This window comes from Anolis sagrei, chromosome 1 (assembly GCF_037176765.1).
Source record: "Anolis sagrei isolate rAnoSag1 chromosome 1, rAnoSag1.mat, whole genome shotgun sequence".
In the NCBI taxonomy this organism is placed as follows: Eukaryota; Metazoa; Chordata; class Lepidosauria; order Squamata; family Dactyloidae; genus Anolis; species Anolis sagrei.
The window spans coordinates 316,192,468-316,213,004 of record NC_090021.1 but is presented as its reverse complement, the minus strand read 5'-3'; the positions used below and the strand labels follow the sequence as shown (position 1 = coordinate 316,213,004).

At 40.6% G+C, this 20,537-nt stretch overlaps 1 protein-coding gene across 2 annotated transcripts in view; it reads right to left on the bottom strand.

Moving 5' to 3' along the window:
* The window catches only part of RIN3 (Ras and Rab interactor 3), a 95,820-nt gene that overhangs the window by 54,168 nt on the left and 21,115 nt on the right, over window positions 1-20,537 (bottom strand). For both annotated transcript variants that reach the window (XM_060756547.2, XM_060756540.2), the window contains exons 2-3: window positions 9,798-9,987; window positions 5,173-5,287 (exon numbers count right to left, since the gene is read on the bottom strand). In XM_060756547.2, the coding sequence (XP_060612530.2) occupies window positions 5,173-5,287; window positions 9,798-9,987 (305 nt within the window). The remainder of the gene's footprint in view (window positions 1-5,172; window positions 5,288-9,797; window positions 9,988-20,537) is intronic.

The window sequence follows — 20,537 nt, the reverse complement described above, 5'->3', positions numbered from 1 at the left end:
CTTGCTATTAGAAACAGCAAGGTGGGCAACTTACCCTAAATGAGGAAGGAAACCAGAGGCACAACCCTTAGTTTGCTCCAATGCTCTGTGGCCAAAGTTACTAAAAAGGGAGAACTGACACAGCTATCACTGGCACATTACTTGAGCTAAAAATAACACAAGTCACCATGACTGGAATGCAGCGTCTCCAAGGCTCCAGCATGCATTCTGCATGTTTATGGTGGCATCATCTGCCTATAAACTGAATGGGATCAAATTTAGATCTCTATTATCCGCATGACCCTTCTACACACAGCAGGGTTTAACCCTTTGCTGTCACTTGCAGACAATCATGAGAGATTCAAAACAGATAAAATAAAATGCTTCTTTATTGAGCTCATAGTTAAAACTGTGAGATTCAGTGTTCCGTTTGAACTGCATGATACGGTCAGTGTAGACCAGTGGTTCCCAATCTGTGGTCCATGGACCACCGGTGGTCCGCAAGAAGAAATTATGGTCTGCAGCCTCACCATTACTACACCGTTGCCTCTAACCCACGTGGAAATGAGAGTGACTGGTCTCATGAAACCCTCTTATAATGCCGAGGCAACGGGGATGTTGGGAGGGGAGAGGCTGACTACCCACATCAGCTCAAGATTATTAAATATGGTTTATTGTAGACGAGCAGATGGCAACTACTGGATGGGACCAAAGACCATTTATTTCCTATCCTCCCAAAACTGTCTTATGCCATCTTCCTCAGGGAACCACTGATAAAAATTATTATATGCACAACTCAAAAAATGTTATTTCTCCCTAATCGCAATTACCCATAGCATCCTCTTGTGAAATCCTCAGATTACAGAGAGCCTTGGTTTAAAAACCCTATTCTCATAAACACCTGTAATTACCTGCATCATATTTCACTATTCTCAAGAACACCTGTAATTACCTTTATCATGTTTCACTACTAAAATGATCAAGGGTCTGGAGAACAAGCCCTATGAGGAGCGGCTTAAAGAGCTGGGCATGTTGATCTTGAAGAAGAGAAAGCTGAGAGGAGACATGATAGCCATGTATAAATATGTGAGGGGAAGTCATAGGGCGGAGGAAGCAGCCTTGTTTATTGCTGCCCTGGAAACTAGGACGTGGAACAATGGCTTCAAACTACAAGAAAGGAGATTCCATCTGAACATTAGGAAGTGGAACTCTCTGCCCCAGAGTGTGGTGGAGGCTCCTTCTTTGGAGGCTTTTAAACAAAGGCTGAATGGCCATCTGTCAGGGGTGCTTTGAATGCAATTTTCCTGCTTCTTGGCAGGGGGTTGGACTGGATGGCCCAAGAGGTCTCTTCCAACTCAATGATTCTATGATTCTATGATTCAGCAGAAATATGATATGCAAATTTAGTAAATAAATATAGGAGTGAACTTCTAAGAGGCAGGATGAAATACAAATATAACAAATAATCCCTAAGGGCAAATCCATTATTGACACTGTGATGCAATTAGTTTATGCAACATTTCATTGAATCTTTAGTTACAGAATGAAAGATCTGAAAGCATACTGTTATCTGCGGGCTTAATGGTGCATTTACCGATAACCACCAAATTACCACAGGGTTTCAAACCAATGCAAAATGAAGCTGAAGGGAAATTGTCTGTTCAAGAATAAACCTGCCTTTTGTCAACCTCTGCCTAGTTATCCCCTTCAGTTCCCTCATTAAGCATCCATCTGAATAATGCATAGATGCTGCTACAGATAGTGTCATAACTCCTCAATTGTTCAAGCTAATTTAACACTCTCTGAATCATGATATGCCATCAAGCCCACAAATATTCCCCAAGCTCTTACATATTTCTAGGCACAAGGCGCTCACAATGCCAGATATTCAAAAGACCTTTAATACACTCACCTTTAAAATAATAATACAGTTTTTTAAAAAAATAAATCTCTGAAGTAGCTACAAAGCAAACACTGGGGCTTGCATTGATGCTTATCAGAAAATGAGAACACGCAACAAAGGGGGTAAATGCATCCCTCATTTATTTTCAGTTCACTTCTCCAGAGAGAATGGCCGTGAAGTTCAGAATGATAGCTGCTGTGAAAAGTGTGTGTGGATGTGTGCCTGGGTAAAAGCATTTGACCTCTCTTTGGAACAATTCATTGCTCCTGTGGATGAAGCTTCTAAGAATATGCTACAAGAGAAATTTCATCAGCAAGAGGCCTATTGTGTGTCAAAACAGCATGGGGATTGAAGGAGAATTAGATTCAAATGCATGGAGCGCAGGCCATTTTATTCCAACTGCTCCGGGTTAACAATTAGCATTTGAATCTATTTAGTAACCTTATCAGAAAGAACCGTGAGTGCAGGAATGGCTTATATAGTAGAAGTTGGAAAAATTGTATGCTGTTAAGGAAGGGCATATATCCCCCTTGAAAAATTAAGCCAAAAGAGAAAGAGAGAGGCCTTGTCCCACATAAAGAAGTAGAGGCGAGTTGGCTTGGAGAACCATTGCACACAACTTTCCTGGCTCAAATGCTGAGAGAGTTGGGACAAAGCTAGCAAAATGAATTTCAGCAGGGAAAAATTGTAAGGAAGAAAAAAATGCACTGATATAGGATGTTTGACACTTAGGTTGAAAACCATCTATGTGAAAGGGACCTAGGAGTCTTGGTAGACCACAAGCTGAACATGAGTCAACAGTGTGATGTGGCAGTTAGAAAACCCAATGTATTTCTGGACTGCATCAAACTTCACATGGAATACCGAGTCCAGTTCTAGGCCCCACAATTCAAGAATGATATTTACAAGCTGGAATGTGTCCAGAGAAAGGAGACCAAAATGGCAAAAGGTCTGGACACCAAGCCCAATGAGGAATGGCTGAGGATATTTAGAGTATTAATTGATACAAAATGTAAAAGAAACCACTCACTTACTTAGATTGCTTCATTAAAGGGATCAAGAAAACAAGTACACAAGAACAGTCATGCTGGATCACACACTGGGCTACCCAGTCCCATATTCTTTTCACAAAAGAATATTGAATCAGTTATCCACAGAGAACCCAGTGGCAAACCATGAGTTCATCTACCTGTTCCATGTCACACTTCCCTAAAGGCGGATTAGTTCCCTGGCAACAGATACACAAAGGCAAATTTTAGCTGTGATTATATGTTAAATTGTGGTCTGAGAGAGAAAGATTAATTCCAGGGGTATAAATGCAAGTGGGGAAAATGAGGTCATTGACCCTATAAGAATTCTGGACCCCATAAAATTCTCCTTCAATCCCCAAATTTTATGCATTGCAGTAACTTCAGAAATATCCCAAAAAAGGAAAGTATACAACAAATCTAAGAGGTCTTATTGTTCATTCGTTCAGTTGTTTCCGACTCTTCGTAACCTCATGAACCAGCCCATGCCAGAGCTCACTGTCGGCCGTTGCCACCTCCAGCTTCTTCAAGGTCAAGCCAGTCACTTCAAGGATAACATCCATCCATCTTGTCCTTGGTCGACCCCTCTTCCTTTTGGGTTGTTGTAGGTTTTTTGGGCTGTATGACCATATTCTAGAAGCATTCTCTCCTGACATTTTGCCTGCATCTGTTGCAGGCATCCCTCCATTTCCTCCAGTATCATTATGTTCTCCAAGGAATCCTGTCTTCTCATCATGTGGCCAAAGCAGTTCTTCCTTGCCCTCAACATCCTTCCCTCCAGTGAGCAGTCGGACTTTATTTCCTGAATTATTGATTGGTTGGATCTTCTTGAGGTCCAAGGCACTCTCAAAATATTCCTCCAACATCACAGTTCAAAAGCATCTATCCTCCTTCAGTCAGCCTTCCTTATGGTCCAGCTCTTGCATCCATATGTTACTATAGGGAATGCAATTGCTTTAACTATGAGGATCTTTTTTTTTACAGTGTGATGTCTCTACTCTTAACTATTTTATTGAGATTGGTCATTGATCCCCACCCAAGAAGTAAACGACTTCTGATTTCCTGGTTGCAGTCTGCATCTGCAGTTATCTTCGTGTCTAGAAATACAAAGTGTGTCACTGCCTCCACGTTTTCTCCCTCTGTTTGCCTGTTATCAATCAGTCTGGTTGCCATCATCTTGGTTTTATGATATTTAACTGCAACTCAGCTTTTGCGCTTTCCTCTTTCCTAAGAGGTCTAGATATTCACATTTCAGTGTCACATTCACTGCAGAACTAGAAATTTGAAAAGTGAAGGAAATTTTCATTTTGGAGACAGAATTCTTATTGGGAGGGAAATGCCCTCCCCATCCACACTCTTGTTTACAATACTTCTCATGAAATTGAGAAAAAGGGAGGGAAGAAAAAAAAGATGAAGCAAACAAGTTGAAGTTTGGCCCTAACACAGAGGTTCTCAACCTGTGGGTCCCCAGGTGTTTTGGCCTACAACTCCCAGAAATCCCAGCCAGTTTACTAGCTGTTAGGATTTCTGGGAGTTGAAGGCCAAAACACCTGCGGACCCACATGCTGAGAACCACTGCCCTAATATTTCAAGACTGGGGTTTAACGGTGTGGGAAGAACAGGGTTACAAAGGCATGCAGAAGTACAATGGTGGGGACATGAATTGTTGAGTTGGTGCAATTACACAATTGAAGAGAGGTGCGATATTGATGGTGCTAAATTCAGTATGTATCAATAATAGTCTGATGATAGTCTGATTGCAGTGGAATAGTGGATTAATGTGCTAAAATCCTATGACTCTGCAGACCAGGGTTGGAAGTCTTAGGGCCCTATATCCCAGGATCTGATCTCAGATTTTTCTGTTTTTCCCAGATTATCTGGCAGTGCGAACTCATATCATCCAGTTGAAAGCAGAAAACCTGGGATCAGATCTTGGGATGTAGGGCCTGTCTGGAAGGATCCCTACTCAGCTATGGAAGCATACTAACAAGTCACACTTTCTCAGTCTCAGAGAATCACAGCTGCTGGTGCCCCTCTATGAACAAGTTCAGCAAAGAAAACCCCATGATAGGGTCTCCTTAGAGTTACCATAATCCAGAAAAAAAAACCCTGAAGGAATTCAACAAAGTCCCTAAAAGTACTTTTCCAAGCTCTGAAAAAAATGGTATGACTTCTATTCTATATTATATATATGTATGGAAGAATGAGGACAGAAAAACAGATTGTCTAAAGAATAAGTTTCAAACATGTCCATAGACTTACATGATTTTTCTTCTTTAATCTTGTACTCCAGGACCTCTGAAGTCTCTTTCTGAGTTGTGCAATGAACTGAGAGGAACAGATTTTCCATTTTCTCATCTTTCCTAACCATGAATATCTAAAAAAAGACAAAAACAATACAATGTTGTGACAACAGAAGAGGGTCATGGGTCTGCCTGTCCAATAAACTTACCAAAATAAGTGATTTTTTTTATAGTTCTAGTAAATCAAAAGTACAACTGCAAGAAGATCATGTTCTCCCTACAAATACTGATAAGTGGTTTTTGGTGATGATATTTCTGTTCAGTAAATGGAAAGCAAAAAGGCAAGGGTGACTAATGGGAGTTGGGTTAAATTCCTATCAAACAGCAAAATTAGATACTTACAGGAGCCTAAATACAATTGCAAGATGGAAACACAATAAAATTGCTGTGAAGTGCATCCACTCTGCACATTTATAGCAGTTTGGGTCCTTTATCCATATAATTATACTATGTATCAAGATAATATGATATACAGTGTTCCCTCACAGTGAGTGTTACGTTCCAGGACCACCCGCAAAAGTAGGGAATATATGTATGTATGTATGTATATTCCGAGGGTAAGGCCGAAGCGAGAAGAGATTTAAAGGCACTGCACACTTTTTTTTTGCTAGCTATAAGGAAGGGGCTATAAGGCCATGATTTACATACTACTTTGCATCTCCTCTCTCTCTCTTTATGATTGGCTGCGTGTCTCCCTAGGGGGAGGGTGAAACCCCCTTTCATACTCCATCATTGCCAAAAACCCGCAAAACAGTGAGTCCATGAAAAGCGAACTGTGAAGTAGCGAGGGAACACTGTAATGTGATAAACGATAGCTAGATGAAAGGTAGCTAACTAGCTAAAGAAGCATGAGAGGAGGCAATAGATCTTGGTTGTTGTGAGTTTTCAGGCTGTTTGGCCATGTTCCAGAAGCCTCACAACCTCTGAGAATGCCTGACATAGATGCAGACGAAACATCAGGAGAGAATGCTTCTGGAACATGGCCATAATAATAATAATAATAATCATCATCATCATCATCATCATCATCATCATCATCATCATCATCTTTATTTATACCCCACTACCATCTCCCCCAACGTGAACTCGGGGAAGCTTATATGAGGCCAAGCCCAAACAACAAATTACAATAAAATAAAATACAAGTTACAACAAAATAACAACATCACAGGAAAGTACAAAACGTAAGAATACAATAAACAATATACAAAAAAAGCAAACATAATAACAGTGAGCAGGCTGCATGTACATAAAATGATTTAAAAACTCACGGTGAAATAAAGAACCCGTGGAGAGACAAGGTGATAGACTGACCTTCGTACAAGGGGGGGGGGGGGGTGTACATACACCCTGGAAAACTCACAACAACCCAGTGATTCCAGCCATGAAAGCCTTTAACAATAAAATAGAGTCTTGTTTTTCACTGTAGCCTCAGAAAAAAGCAAATTGCTTCAGCCTTTCCTAGCTTGCCTCGCCCTCGTCATTAAAACCTTTTGCTGTCTTAACTATATTCTGAGCATTGCTATCTTGACCACATGCGCTCTACAACTTTCGTCTGCAAAATGTTTGAAGGTATTGCCATGGTAAGTGCAGGCAAAATTAAATTAGTGAGTGGGAAGGGGGTGATGAAACCCTTCATGATCTGTTAATTCTAGAAAGACACTTATCCTCCCTGAAGATATTTTAACCACTAAACTCCCAGACTCTGGAATGGGGAAAAAGTCCAACTGAAAAAGAAAAGATCTTGGAAAAACGTTTGCAGCACAGAAATAGCAGAAACAAGGAAGCTGAAACACCCCTTCATCCCACCAACTTATCCTTCCTGTAAGTAGCCCCCTCCAAGGCTGATAGAAAGAGGTAATTTTTGCTTTCAATGTGCTGAAAATTAGGGTTGAGTTCTGCAGGAATGACCAATATCATTAGCCTTACACAGTAAATTAAGTCCTTAGAGCCCACTTGTTATTTTGGGCAAAAAAAAAAAGAAGTAAGAAATCTATATGAGTACTTTTGAAAAGAGGTCATTTACAGGCTGTTAGACATTACGAAAAAAAGAGAAGAGGTGAGTTTCTGCAAAATTAACACAGATAATGATGCAATGAATCTGTAAAAGCAACAAAAGTGTCTGGCTGACATAACTCTGTGAGAGATCTGTGGGAAGAACACATGGGTGCTTTCACACAAGATCATTATGATTCAGCTGGAAGTGAAAGCTCCCGGTGGTGCAATGGGTTAAACGCTTGTGCCGGCAGGACTGCTGACCAACAGGTCTGCGGTTCAAATCCAGGGAAAGGGGTGAGCTCCCCTCTCAGCTCTAGCTTCCCATTCGGGGACATGAGGGAAGCCTCCCACAGAATGATAAAACATTATTTTAAAAACATCCGGGTATCCCCTGGGCAACGTCCTTGCAGATGGCCAATTCTATCAGACCAGAAGTGACTTGCAGTCTTTCAAGTCGCTCCTGCCACGAAAAAAAGAAGCTGAAAGTCCAGATCTCCCACTAAGATGATACTGCCAGTCCACTTCTTCATCCCACTCATTTGAACAATCACAACCAGAGAAGATGGTTGTACAGCTATACCTCTGCAGCTATCATTGCCATTATTTAAAGGTCCATGTTCAAGGGGATGTATTTCTAATTTGATATCATATAGATTCTACTTGTTTGTTATCCCCTTTTCTCCTAAACTACTCTGAGAATGCTAGATGAGATCCTACCTTGCATTCATAGCTACATTAATGTCACTATGAATGACATAATAATAATAATAATAATAATAATAATAATAATAATCCAATACAACAACTAGCATAGTGATCTTGTTTGCTGTGTACTAATCTTGTTGTGTTTCAAATAATAATAATAACACTTTATTTATATTCGGCCCTTTATCCTGAGAGAACTCAGAGCAGATTACAGCATATAAACAGACACAGGCAAATATTCAATGCCTTGTTACAAGAAGCAGCTATTAAGAACTGGGTTGCTGTGAGTTTTCCAGGCTGTATGGCCACATTCCAAAAACATTCTCTCCTGACGTTTCGCCCACATCTATGGAAGGTTGTGAGATCTGTTGGAAACTAGGCAAGAGAGGTTTATATATCTGTGTAATGTCCAGGATGGAAGAAAGAATTCTTCTCTGTTTGAGGAACATGTGAGTATTGTAATTGGCCTCCTTGATTAGCATTGCATTAACCTTGCAGGTTCAAAGCCTAGATGACTGGAGGATACTTTGTTGAGATGTGTTAGCTGGCTCTGACTGTTTCTTGTCTGGAATTACCCTGTGTTTTGAGTGTTGCTCTTTATTTACCATCCTGGTTTTAGAGTTTTTTAAATATTGGTAGCCAGATTTTGTTCATTTTCATGGTTTCCTCCTTTCTATGGAAATTTCCACATGCTTGTTGATTTTAATGGCTTCTCTGTGTAATCCCACCCTGGACATTCCATAGATATATGGAAAGTGGCCAGAGGAGGGTGACTAAAAGGGTCTGGAGAACAAGCCCTATGAGGAGCAGTTTAAAGAGCTTGGCATGTTTAGCCTGCAGAAGAGAAGGCTGAGAGGAGACATGACAGCCATATATAAATATGTGAGACGAAGTCATAGGAAGGAGGGAGCAAGCTTGTTTTCTGCTGCCCTGGAGACTAGGACGTGGAACAATGGCTTCAAACTACAAGAAAGCAGATTCCATCTGAACATTAGGAAGAACTTTCTGACTGTGAGAGCCGTTCAACAGTGGAACTCTCTGTCCCGGAGTGTGGTGGAGGCTCCTTCTTTGGAAGCTTTCAAACAGAGGCTGGATGGCCATCTGTCAGTGGTGCTTTGAATGCAATATTCCTGCTTCTTGGCAGGGAGTTGGATGGCCCATGACGTCTTTTCCAACTCTATGATTCTATATAAACCTCACTTGCTTAGTTTCCAACAGACTTCACAATCTCTGTGAATGCCTGCCATAGATGTGGGTAAAATGTCAGAAGAGAATGCTTCTGGAACATGGCCATACTCACAGCAACTTAGTGATTCTGGCCATGAAAGCCTTTAACAACACAGCTTTTAAAAAGTTTGTGTTCCATCTACATATCGAAGAAAGGTACTATTTTCAGTTAACCTAGCCATCTAATTCTCTATAAGCAAATTGTCCACATTCATACATTATATTATGCACACAGTTTTGTATTTATGATGAAACCACATCCCAAAATACAGGAGTTTGGGCATCTCATTAAGTATAAAAGGCAACGTTTTCCAACCCCCAAGATGGAGCAGCCCTTATAATAAGAGACACTTGTCAGCCATACACAGGACAAGCTTTCTCATTCCCAAATAAAGGACAGCCTTTATAATAAAAAAAAAAACACTTGGCCACCCTAAAATCATTCACTCTCGCACAAATTGTCTCATGAAAACATAAGGAAGTGACAGCAATTGGATGAAGAGAAAATCACACACCCAAAAGAAAATTCAAATATAACTCAATTGAAGTATTTTTCTCAGATTTGGTGAGAGAAGGGGGGAAAGAAAACAACAGCTCTAAAATTGGTTCCCCAAGGAGCAGAAAACAGTAGGATTTGGAGGATTGGAGACATACCCCTGCTGGTTCCTTGCAAAGTATCTCAGCAGCCTTTTCTTTACTGAGGCTCGGCTGAAGCCAAGCTGGGCAAGTTTTGATGAGCTTTTCAAGGACGCCGATGCCTGGTGGAGGGAAGCAGCTTTTTGAAGCAATAGATTGGCTTGGCAGGGACTTCTTTTCCTGTTCGTCACCACTTTCTGTGACAAGTCTGAAAAACAAACAAACAGAAAATAAATGCCAATGAGACAACCATGGCAGTTTGTGCTGAGGAGGGGCGCATTAGATTGAAATGTATGGAAAACAAGATGGGTGCAGTTTTTAGCTGGCATCAATACCAGGCTTCTCTAGCATCTGTCCCAAAAGTTGCTGAATAGCTTCTCTGGTACTCTCAGACTAGGCAAAAATTCTGGAGTCTCCTACAGCAAACCATATGGATAAAGGACATCAAGACTCTGAGGCTGATCTATTTTGAGGTGAGTGAAGTAATAGACAACATGTCCTCTTCGATATTTCATAGATAAAAACCTAGAACAATACAAGAGAATAATCAAGATAACAAAAAAGGTATTGGTTAGACCACACCTGGAATACTGTGTCCAATTCTGGGCACCACAATTGAAGAGAGATATTGACAAGCTGGAATGTGTTCAGAGGTGGTTAACTAAAATGATCAAGGGTCTGGAGAACAAGCCCTATGAGGAGTGGCTTAAAGAGCTGGGCATGTTTAGCCTGAAAAAGAGAAGGCCGAGAAGAGATATGATAACCATGTATAAATTTGTGAGGGGAAGTCATAAGAAGGAGAGAGCAAGCTTGTTTTTTGCTGTCCTGGAGACTAGGACATAGAATCAAAGAGTTGGCTTAAAGAGCTGGGCATGTTTAGCCTGAAAAAGAGAAGGCTGAGAAGAGATATGATAACCATGTATAAATTTGTGAGGGGAAGTCATAAGAAGGAGAGAGCAAGCTTGTTTTTTGCTGTCCTGGAGACTAGGACATAGAATCAAAGAGTTGGAAGAGACCTCATGGGCCATCCAGTCCAACCCCCTGGCAAGAAGCAGGAATATTGCATTCAAATCACCCCTGACAGATGGCCATCCAGCCTCTGTTTAAAAGCTTCCAAAGAAGGAGCCTCCACCACACTCCGGGGCAGAGAGTTCCACTGCTGAACAGCTCTCACGGTCAGGAAGTTCTTCCTCATGTTCAGATGGAATCTCCTCTCCTCATGGAGCAATGGCTTCAAACTACAGGAGATTCCACCTGAACATTAGGAAGAACTTTCTGACTGTGAGAGCTGTTCAGCAGTGGAACTCTCTACCCTGAAGTGTGGTGGAGGCTCCTTCTATGGAGGCTTTGAAACAGAGGCTGGATGGCCCTCTGTTGGGAGTGCTTTGAACACAATTGTCCTGCTTCTTGGCAGGGGGTTGGACTGGATGGCCCACGAGGTCTCTTCCAACTCTATGATTTTATGATTCTAAGAACATACAAGTTAGGAGAAGCTGTAACAGTTTCCTATTGCCTGAATCTACTGGGAAAAGCAATATTCCATCTCCACCTCATTCCTGCCACTGAATTAATTACATGCAAAGAACACTTTGCATTCATTTTAAACCTATGAAACTTAGCACAGGACAAAGGAGGAAAGCAGGAGCAGGAAAGGGAAAATGGGGCATTCCAAAAGGAGCAGAAAACAATAGGATGACAGAGGATTTATAATAATAATATTAGAATAATAAAACTTTATTTATATTCCACTCTATCTCCCCAAAGGGACTCAGGACGGATTCCAAGCATAAAAGGCAAACATTCAATGCCCAAATATAACAGCAATACATCCATACTAACAAAATTTAAACAGCCCAACATATAAACACGAATTATAACTTAACAACTAAAATTAAATTAAAAGCACATATAACAGATATAAAACAAAACATCAAACATTGAATGGAAACAATTTCCCATTTTCTTGGGGCAGATTGATTGATCATTCTTCAAGATATCTATTGAGCTGATGGGGTGAACAGGGCATGGATACAGATGGCAACTGTTAATCAAAAGTATATGACTGTCCCTGGCAAACCAGGCAATTGTCTTCACCTCGGAAGAGACACGCAATGCCAAGATCCAAATTGTAAAAACCATGATCCTTTTTACTCTCTTTACATCACTGTTTCAGTATGTCCAATGGGGGATTTGCTCACACGTAAGTATGTAAAGGGTAGGCATGATATTGCATAGCATGAAGAGAACAGACACAAGAGATTTTTCAACTCCCTTTCTCATAGTACATTCAGGCTTCCATATTTGTGAGTTTAACTTAAATTGATCTGATTATTCAAAAATTTGATTAATATGTTATTTCTAGATCATCCAGTGTGACCTCACAACCTCTGAGGATGCCTGCCATAGATGCAGGCGAAACATCAAGAGAGAATGCTTCTAGGACATGGCCATATAGCCCAAAAAACCTACAACAACCCATCCAGTGTGACTCTTTGATCCATTTCCAGTCGACATTGACCATATATTCAGCCTGGAGGATGTAGGTTTAACCCAGCCCACCTAGTGGATCGAAAACAGCAATGTGAGCAGATGAATAAGAACCGCATTAAGCAGGGAGGTATTTTAGGCACAGCATTTTGGAGGAAAGTTTATGAACAAAGAAAGCTCTTCGGCAAGGAGATGGAGCGACAGCACCTCCTGTGGCCAGAACCAAGCACAGCCTCCAAAAGATGCCGAATGATGAGAAAAAGCCTCTATCTGGTGGCTGTCTTGTCATTATATAATTGGATTGAATGTTTGCAGTATATGTGTTCTGTGATCTGCCTTGAGTTCCCTTCAGGGTGAGCAGGGTGGAATATAAGTACAATAAATAAATAAATATTAATGACATCCACAAATAATCAAATCCATAAAAGAGTTTGTGATTTTTTTTGTTGTGTGTCTTTAAGTCTTTCCCAAGCTGTGATTACACAAAGGCAAACCTATCCTAGGTTTTTCTTATTAAGATTTGTGTAGAAGTTTGCTATTGCCTTCTTCAGAGGCTGAGAGAGTGTGACTTTCCCAAGGTCATGGGTTTCATGGTTCAGTGGGCATTCTAACCCTGATCGCCTGACATATTCAAAATGTTCAAACCACTACAATGTTCAAACCACTACACCATGTTGTCTCAGCTTAAGTATACAGTTGATTGCTTATTGGTCTTGTTTGTTTATGCAACTCATAATGATTTTATGTAACCATAATATGCTATTTCAAAATATTGACAAATGAGAACCCTCCCAAACACTTCATCACACTAGAGAATGAATTCACATTAAATCTGGTTGCTGCCTCCTGCAGAATTCTGAGGTTTGTAGTTGAGGGAGTAACCTTTAACAGCCTCACTAAACTACAATGCCCAGAATTGTGCAGGAAGCAGAAACCGGATTTAAAGGTTGAAAGGAAAAGATGAGCAATATATACAGCCGATTTCTCTTTTCCTCCTCATAAGAACAACCTCTATTGAAAAGGAAGATTGATGCCATATAGTTCATTCCGTAAACAATGTGATGAATTGTCCCATAAAGTGGGAAATAATGTGAATTAGATGCTTTGCTTACAACTTCTTCCTCTTTGTTGTGTGAGCAGACTTTGTTCTTTAAACCATGTTCTTTGGAATTTCACAAGAAAGCCAAACCAAGCTCTAAATTCTCACTAAAAGGTTTTTTTTAAATGTTACCAAGGACTAACATAACACTTTCAATACCAAAGAATATATATTAGTGATAGGGCCAGGCTTTAGCACAGCAGGTTAACCATCAGTTGCAGTAAATCTTGCCAATCAAAAGTTGACAGTTTGAAGCCTGGGTCGGGGTGAGCTCCTGGCCTTTAGCCCAGCTTCTGCCTACTTAGCAGTTCGAAAGCAAAATGTGTTAAAGCGGGAAGGTATTTAAGGAACCCATAAGATAATGCCAGAAAATGCCGGTGATTTGATCAAGGAGGAAGTTTACGAACAAAACTCTTCGGCAGGGGAGATGAAGCGACAGCATCCCCTCTCATGGCCAAACTGAGCACAAGCCTCCAAAATACAGAGGATGGGGAAAGCCTATATATACCTCTATGACCAGTTGTCTGTCTTGTCTGCCTTGTCAGTGTATGAATGGCATTGAATGTTTGGGTGAGAATGGCGGAATATAAATACTGTAAATAAATATCTATCCTGCGCAAAATTGTATTGACCTGTAGCAAGGAGATGGAGCAACAGAATCCCCTCCCATGGCCAAAGTGAGCACAAGCCTCCAAAACGCAGAGGATGGGGAAAGCCTATATATACCTCTATCTATGTACAGTTGTCTGTCTTGTCTGTCTCGTTGGTGTATAAACGACATTGAATATTGGGAGAGAAGGGCGGAATATAAATATTATAAATAAATATATATCCTGTGCAAAATTGTATTGCCCTGAGGCAAGTATCTTAATAACTTTTTGATATTTGTTGTAGTTTTATTATTTCGATATTTTTGTTAAATTGCCTTGGAAGATCTATAGCCTGAAGAGTAGGATAAAAATTATATACAATTTTAAAAGAGTTTTGGAAAATTACACATTGACCACTATGTCCAGAACTCAGAATGCTGGCTGGGAGATTCTCAGAACTGTAGTCCAAAAAGTTGCTTTCTAAAGTTCTCATAGGAAACTGACTTTCGATGGCTAATACTTTGTCAATATAGACCAGATGTTATGTACTGAATCTATTTTAAAGGGTCTGCAATCAATTGAGTTTCTCCTCCAGTGTCTGCATGATTTTTATCTGTTGTATGTTGGCAAAAACGTGTGTTTCCATTTACAGTTCTTAATATAAAGCAGGAATGGGCAAAATACATCCTGCATGCACATGTAGCCCCCAGTTTCTGGCTTCAAGGTTGCATCTGCTTTGTAGAATCAGTGCAGTTTAACACATTAACTGTTATGGCTCGATGCTATGGAATCATGGGAGTCGCAGTTTGGTGAGCTACCAGCATTCTTTGGTAAAGAAGGCTAAAGATCTTGCAAAACTACGACTCCTGTGATTCTGCAGCATTGAGCCATAGTAGTTAAAGTGGTCCAGCCGCATTAATTCTACAGCATAGATGCACTCCCAAATGCCCCAACATGCTTCATAGGCTATAAAGGGCATTTCCACGTGTTTGGAGCCCCCTTTGGAACTCAAAATGAATTTTTTTTTTAAAAAAAACCCACACCTTTTTGCTTCAAAATGTTCCAAAATGCCTCCTGGGGCACAAAAAGCTCCAAAATATGCCCCATGTCACGTAGAGGGTGTTTCAGTTTTTTTTTGTTTTTTTGAGAAGTAGGTTTGGTCTACCAAGCTTCCTGGAAGACAGTTGCCCACTTCCCCAAAATAAGGAAGGTAATTTATCATCCTATTTGTCTCCGTCCCTTTCTACATATGAAATCCAGATTATCTGCTTTGAACAGGATAATATGGCAGCGTAGACTCATACAATTCAGTTCAAATCAGATAGTGTGGATTATCTGATTTGATAATCTGGATTATATGGCTGTGTAGAAGGGGCCTCCGATTAAAGCTCCCTGCCATGCCAGAACACACAGTCAAAGCACTTCTGACAGATGGCCATTCAGCCCCTATTGAATAACCTCCATTGAAAGAGAGTCCACCAAACTCCACTCACTAGGCACCTATGTATCCTCAACCCTTGAGCGATGGACTCTTACCAAGGAGTCTCTAGATCAAGCACCCTCAAACTGCGGCCCTCCAGCCATTTGGGCCTTCAACTCCCAGAATTTCTGACAACTGAACAAGCTCGTTAGGGCTTCTAGGAGTTAGAGGTCGAAACAGCTGGACGAACGCAGTTTGAGGATGCCTGCTCTAGACCTTGTCAAGAAGTCTTAAAAACAGCGTCATACACTGGTCCTTCTCCATTTGCCCCATGGAGCCTGCTAGCTCCCATCCCACAACTTAAAGATTCCTCCAATGGGGTTCTGTGATGAAAATGGAGAGGAACTGGCGTATGCAACCGCAGCAGCAATATGGGATCAACAGGGGGAAACCAAACAACAGCTGCTTCCTCCCGTGGGATGGAGTTTGGGCTAAGCCGTGCACTGCACGGAGTGACAGGTTCCCCTCTCTGGTCACCACCAGATTTCCACAATCCGTGGCAACTCTGGTGGCCAAAGTGATAAGGCCGGTAGATGTCTCATCTGTAAATTTTAATAATACATAACAAGAATTGCACCTAAAAATGAATTTGATAAAAAGAACTGGCCCTGCTCTATCTTTCACTACCAATATATGCCCTTTAAAGCATCAAACAGGACTTCATGCTCATAGCGACAGTGGTTGATGCTTAATGTTACTTGCTTAATAAAATGATCTCACCAGACTCTGCCCCCATGGCACCAACAAGCAAAGTCCCTGGTCCTTGAAGTTTGGTTTATGAAATGCCCAGGATACTTTTGACCTGGCAACTCTAGGTAGCATGACCTTCATATCCTTGGGTTATATTCATGCATACCTTTGTGGGCATCTGAAACTGTAGATCAGGGGTCCTCAAACTAAGGCCCAGGGACCGGATGCGGCCCTCCAAGGTCATTTACCCGCACTCGCTCAGGGTCAACCTAAGTCTGAAATGACTTGAAAGCACACAACAACAACAACAACAATCCTATCTCATCAGCCAAAAGCAGCCCCACACTTCCCATTGAAATACTAATAAGTTTATATTTGTTAATTTTTTTCTTTTTAATTATTGCATTGTTTTTAAGTGTACACTACAAATAATATAAGTGCAGTGTGCATAGGAATTCATTCATGTTTTTTTCAAATTATAATCCGGCCCTCCAACAGTTTGAGGGACTGTGACCTGGCCCTCTGTTTAAAAAGTTTGAGGGTCCCTGCTGTAGATCATAACAAATCCTGTATTTTGCCTATACTTGGACTGGAAGCATATTATGGATATGAAATAATGACTCTGCATTTTATATGGTTTTCAATCTGTTTTATTGATTGATATGTATTTTAATTGCTATATGTTTAGACTGTTTTACATTTTGATGAGATGTGTTTTATTGTTTACCTGTACGGCATTGAATTTTTGCCGGATTTGTAAGCCGCCTTGAGTCCCCTCTGCCGTCAAGAAAGGTAGGGTAGAAATGAAGTAAATAAATAAAAAATAAATATTATAGGATAGTACTGGAGGACCCAAAGAGGCCTACAAACACTTCTGGGGCAAATGATATTTTTTTGGAATGTGGATAAGTAATACTGTGAATATTGACTCATATTGTTATTTTTCTGTTTGTTGTGTTTATATCTCTTTAAGTATGACTGCCACATATTTCAAGTATGATTACTGCTTCTAAGAAATAAGTAATAAAGGACAAGTAATCCCTCTTATTTATTTTATTTATCGTATCAGGAGCAAACCAAACAGCTGTATTGTATTAAACACACACACACACAAAGTTTGCAAACTTGGCATTCTATTAAATGTCCTTTGACCAGTAGCTGGCCACTTGGAGTGCCTCTGGTATTGCTATAAGAAGGTCCTCCATTGTGCATGTGGCAGGGCTCAGACTGCATTGTAATAGTTTGCTCTTCTCCACACTGTGGTTTGCTCTTCTCCACACTCGCATGTTGTGGACACCACTCTGTAGCCCCATTTCTTAAGATTGGCTCTGCATATCGTGGTGCCAGAGCGCAGTCTGTTCAGCGCATTCGAAGTCGCCCGGTCTTCTGTGTGCCCAGGAGGGAGTCTCTCATTTGGTATCAGCCATGGCTTTTGCTTCTGGAATTTAGCCTGCCACTTTTTGATTGCAGTGTTCCAGTGAGTGTCTCTGTAGATCTTAGAAATTATTTATTGATTTAAATCATTGACATGCTGGCTGATATCCAAACAGGGGATGGTCTGGAGATGTCACTGCCTTGGTCCTTTCACTATTGGTTGCTACTTCCCGGCAGATGTCAGGTGGTGGAATACCAGCTAAGCAGTGTAATTTCTCCAGTGGTGTAGGGCACAGACACCCTGTGATAATGCGGCATGTCTCATTAAGAGCCACATCCATTGCTTTAACGTGGTGAGATGTGTTCCACACTGGGCATCCCTCAAATATATTAGAAAATAATATCTTATAATCATCACAAAGTGAGTGTGAGGTCCACAGAATTCTAGCCTTGTCTGTTCTTTGTTAGTATCTTGTGTGGTTGTGTTTTAATTTAGTTTAGTTTTGTAGTTTTGTGTAGTATCAAGAACATATCTATATAATTTTAGCATTATATATTATTTTTATAATTTGTTTTTTTGTATTATTATTGCTCTTTTGCTATGTTTTCTTTCTGTTTTGAATAAACAGAATAATTACTTTAAAAAAGAGAAAGTAATCTCTTCTTGAATGCACACTTATACACGGAAACAAAATACATAGATGTGACAAACAGAAAGAGAGCTGTATATATAATTGGTGTTCCCATCCTTTCTAAATGTCCAGGTTTTGAGTCATATCAGCTAATGGAGATGGCAGAGCAACGTTTGGCCTTGCACATTGCACTCAGCAGGCAGAACATCCAGAGGCCAAGCTGTGAAAAAGCTTAATCAGCTATTTAATCGAACTGTAGGGCAAAAGCCACAGGTAGCTGCTACAAGAAAGGAAACGAGAGAAATGGAGCCACTTTGGAGCTCCCTTGTCCCTGCCAAGTCTCAGGGTTTGTGCTGAGCAGCAGGTCATTTCTATTTCACTCCACATGCATCTAATAGTTTCTCTCTCTGTGCTGTGCTTTGAACAGGACCTCAGACTGACGGCTCCAACAAGACAGCCAGCAGGACATTTTCCTTGTCCGAACAAACAGGGAAAATGTCTGCTATTTTGTTTGTTTTGTATGTTTACAAAGGAAGGTTTTTTGGTACTGTGGTCCTAGAACCAAGACCATGTGTACATTAATGGGGCAGCAGTATATGGATTTTCTGCTTTCAGTTACCTTTGTCATCTTAATATCTCACAACAACAACAACAACCACAACAACAACAACCACAACAACAACAACAACAACAATCCATAACAGTGAATTGTCATCTTAAAACTGATGACAATCTACTACTCATTACATCCAAGCAGTGATGTCAACAGACTTCACCTGCCCAGAAAATCAAGAGGCAGAGGTCTGTCCATAGACAGTTCCTTGGAAAAATTGCAAAAATTGAGAACAAAATTTACAAGGAAAAAACATGGATGTAGCTCACAAATGAAACTTTGAAAAAGGAGATGGAGGGCCTGATTCTGGCAGCCCAAGAACAAGCCATTAGAATCAATAGCCATTGAAGCCAGTATTGAAAAGTTGACAACAGATTCCAAGTGTAGACTCTGCAAGGAAATAGATGAAATGATGGATCACATACTTAGCTGCTGCAAGAAGATTGCGCAGATGGACTACAAACAGAGGCATAACACCATTGCTCAAATGAGCCATTGGAACTTGTGCCACAAATACCATTTGTCTGCAACAAAGAACTAGTGGGATCATAAGCCTGAAAAGGTTACGGAAAATGAACACGTCAACCTACTTTGGGACTTTTGAATTCAGACTGACAATGCTCCTGACCTCATGATCATTGGGAAAAAAGTATGTATCATTGATGTTGTAATTTCAGGTGATAGCAGGATTGATGAGAAGCAACTGGAAAAGCTTGCACGATACGAGGATTTAAAGATAGAACTGCAAAGACTGTGGCACAAGCCAGTACAGGTGGTCCCAGTGGTGATCAGCACACTGGGTGCAGTGCCTAAAGACCTTGTCCTGCACTTAAAAAAAATCTGCACTGACAAAATTACCATCTTTAAGCTGCAAAAGGCCACCCTAGTGGGATCTGCATGCATTATTTGCCAATACATCACACAGTCCTAGACACTTGGGAAGTATCCGACATGTAATCAAATACAAAAGCCAGCATAGTGATTTTGTTTGCTTGGTACTTATCTTGTTATGTATCAAATAATGATAATAATGATAAGGTAAAGGTAGTCCCCTGACATTAAGTCCAGTCATGTCTGACTCTGGGGTGTGGTGCTCATCTCCATTTCTAAGCCGAAGAGCCAGCATTGTCCGTAGACACCTCCAAGGTCATGTGGCCGGCATGACTGCATGGAGCGCCGTTATATAATCATGATAATGATAATAATAATAATAATAATATAGATATGATAGTAATAATAATAATAATAATAATAGTTATGCAAAGTGGGGAAGGTACACTGTTAAGAAAGGTAGGCCATCCCTTCCTCTCCGTTAATGGCCTCCATGCTGCAAAATCAGGCTTTTAAAAACCTTCCATTGCTAAGGAAGCAGAAGAAACCTCTTATCTCCATTAAGTGATTACAGATAAGATTTCTTTTAGCAGAAAGAATCTTTCATCAGCTGCAAATTGGAGGTAGAAAATCTGGGAGACAGGTGCCTATGGTGTGATGGAGAATATGCTGGGTCAAATACTTTCCAGTGGGTCATATTTGGCTTTACAGCCTTAGATCTGTAATGTATTTGAAGAATTATTGCCATGTTGGCCTGGGGGTGGGGGTGGGGGGGGGGGGAGGTTCTGAGCATTGTATTCTTAAAAATACACTCACTTCCCCAGTTTCTTCAGTTTGCTGCAAAATATCAAAATTCAAAAGTGGCTTGTCCTCTAACTCAAGCAAGAATCAAGGCGAGAGCAAGATCTTGCATTTCCCAGTAAGCTCAGGCAAAAGCTAACTGCTGCAGTTTCTCCTAGCTT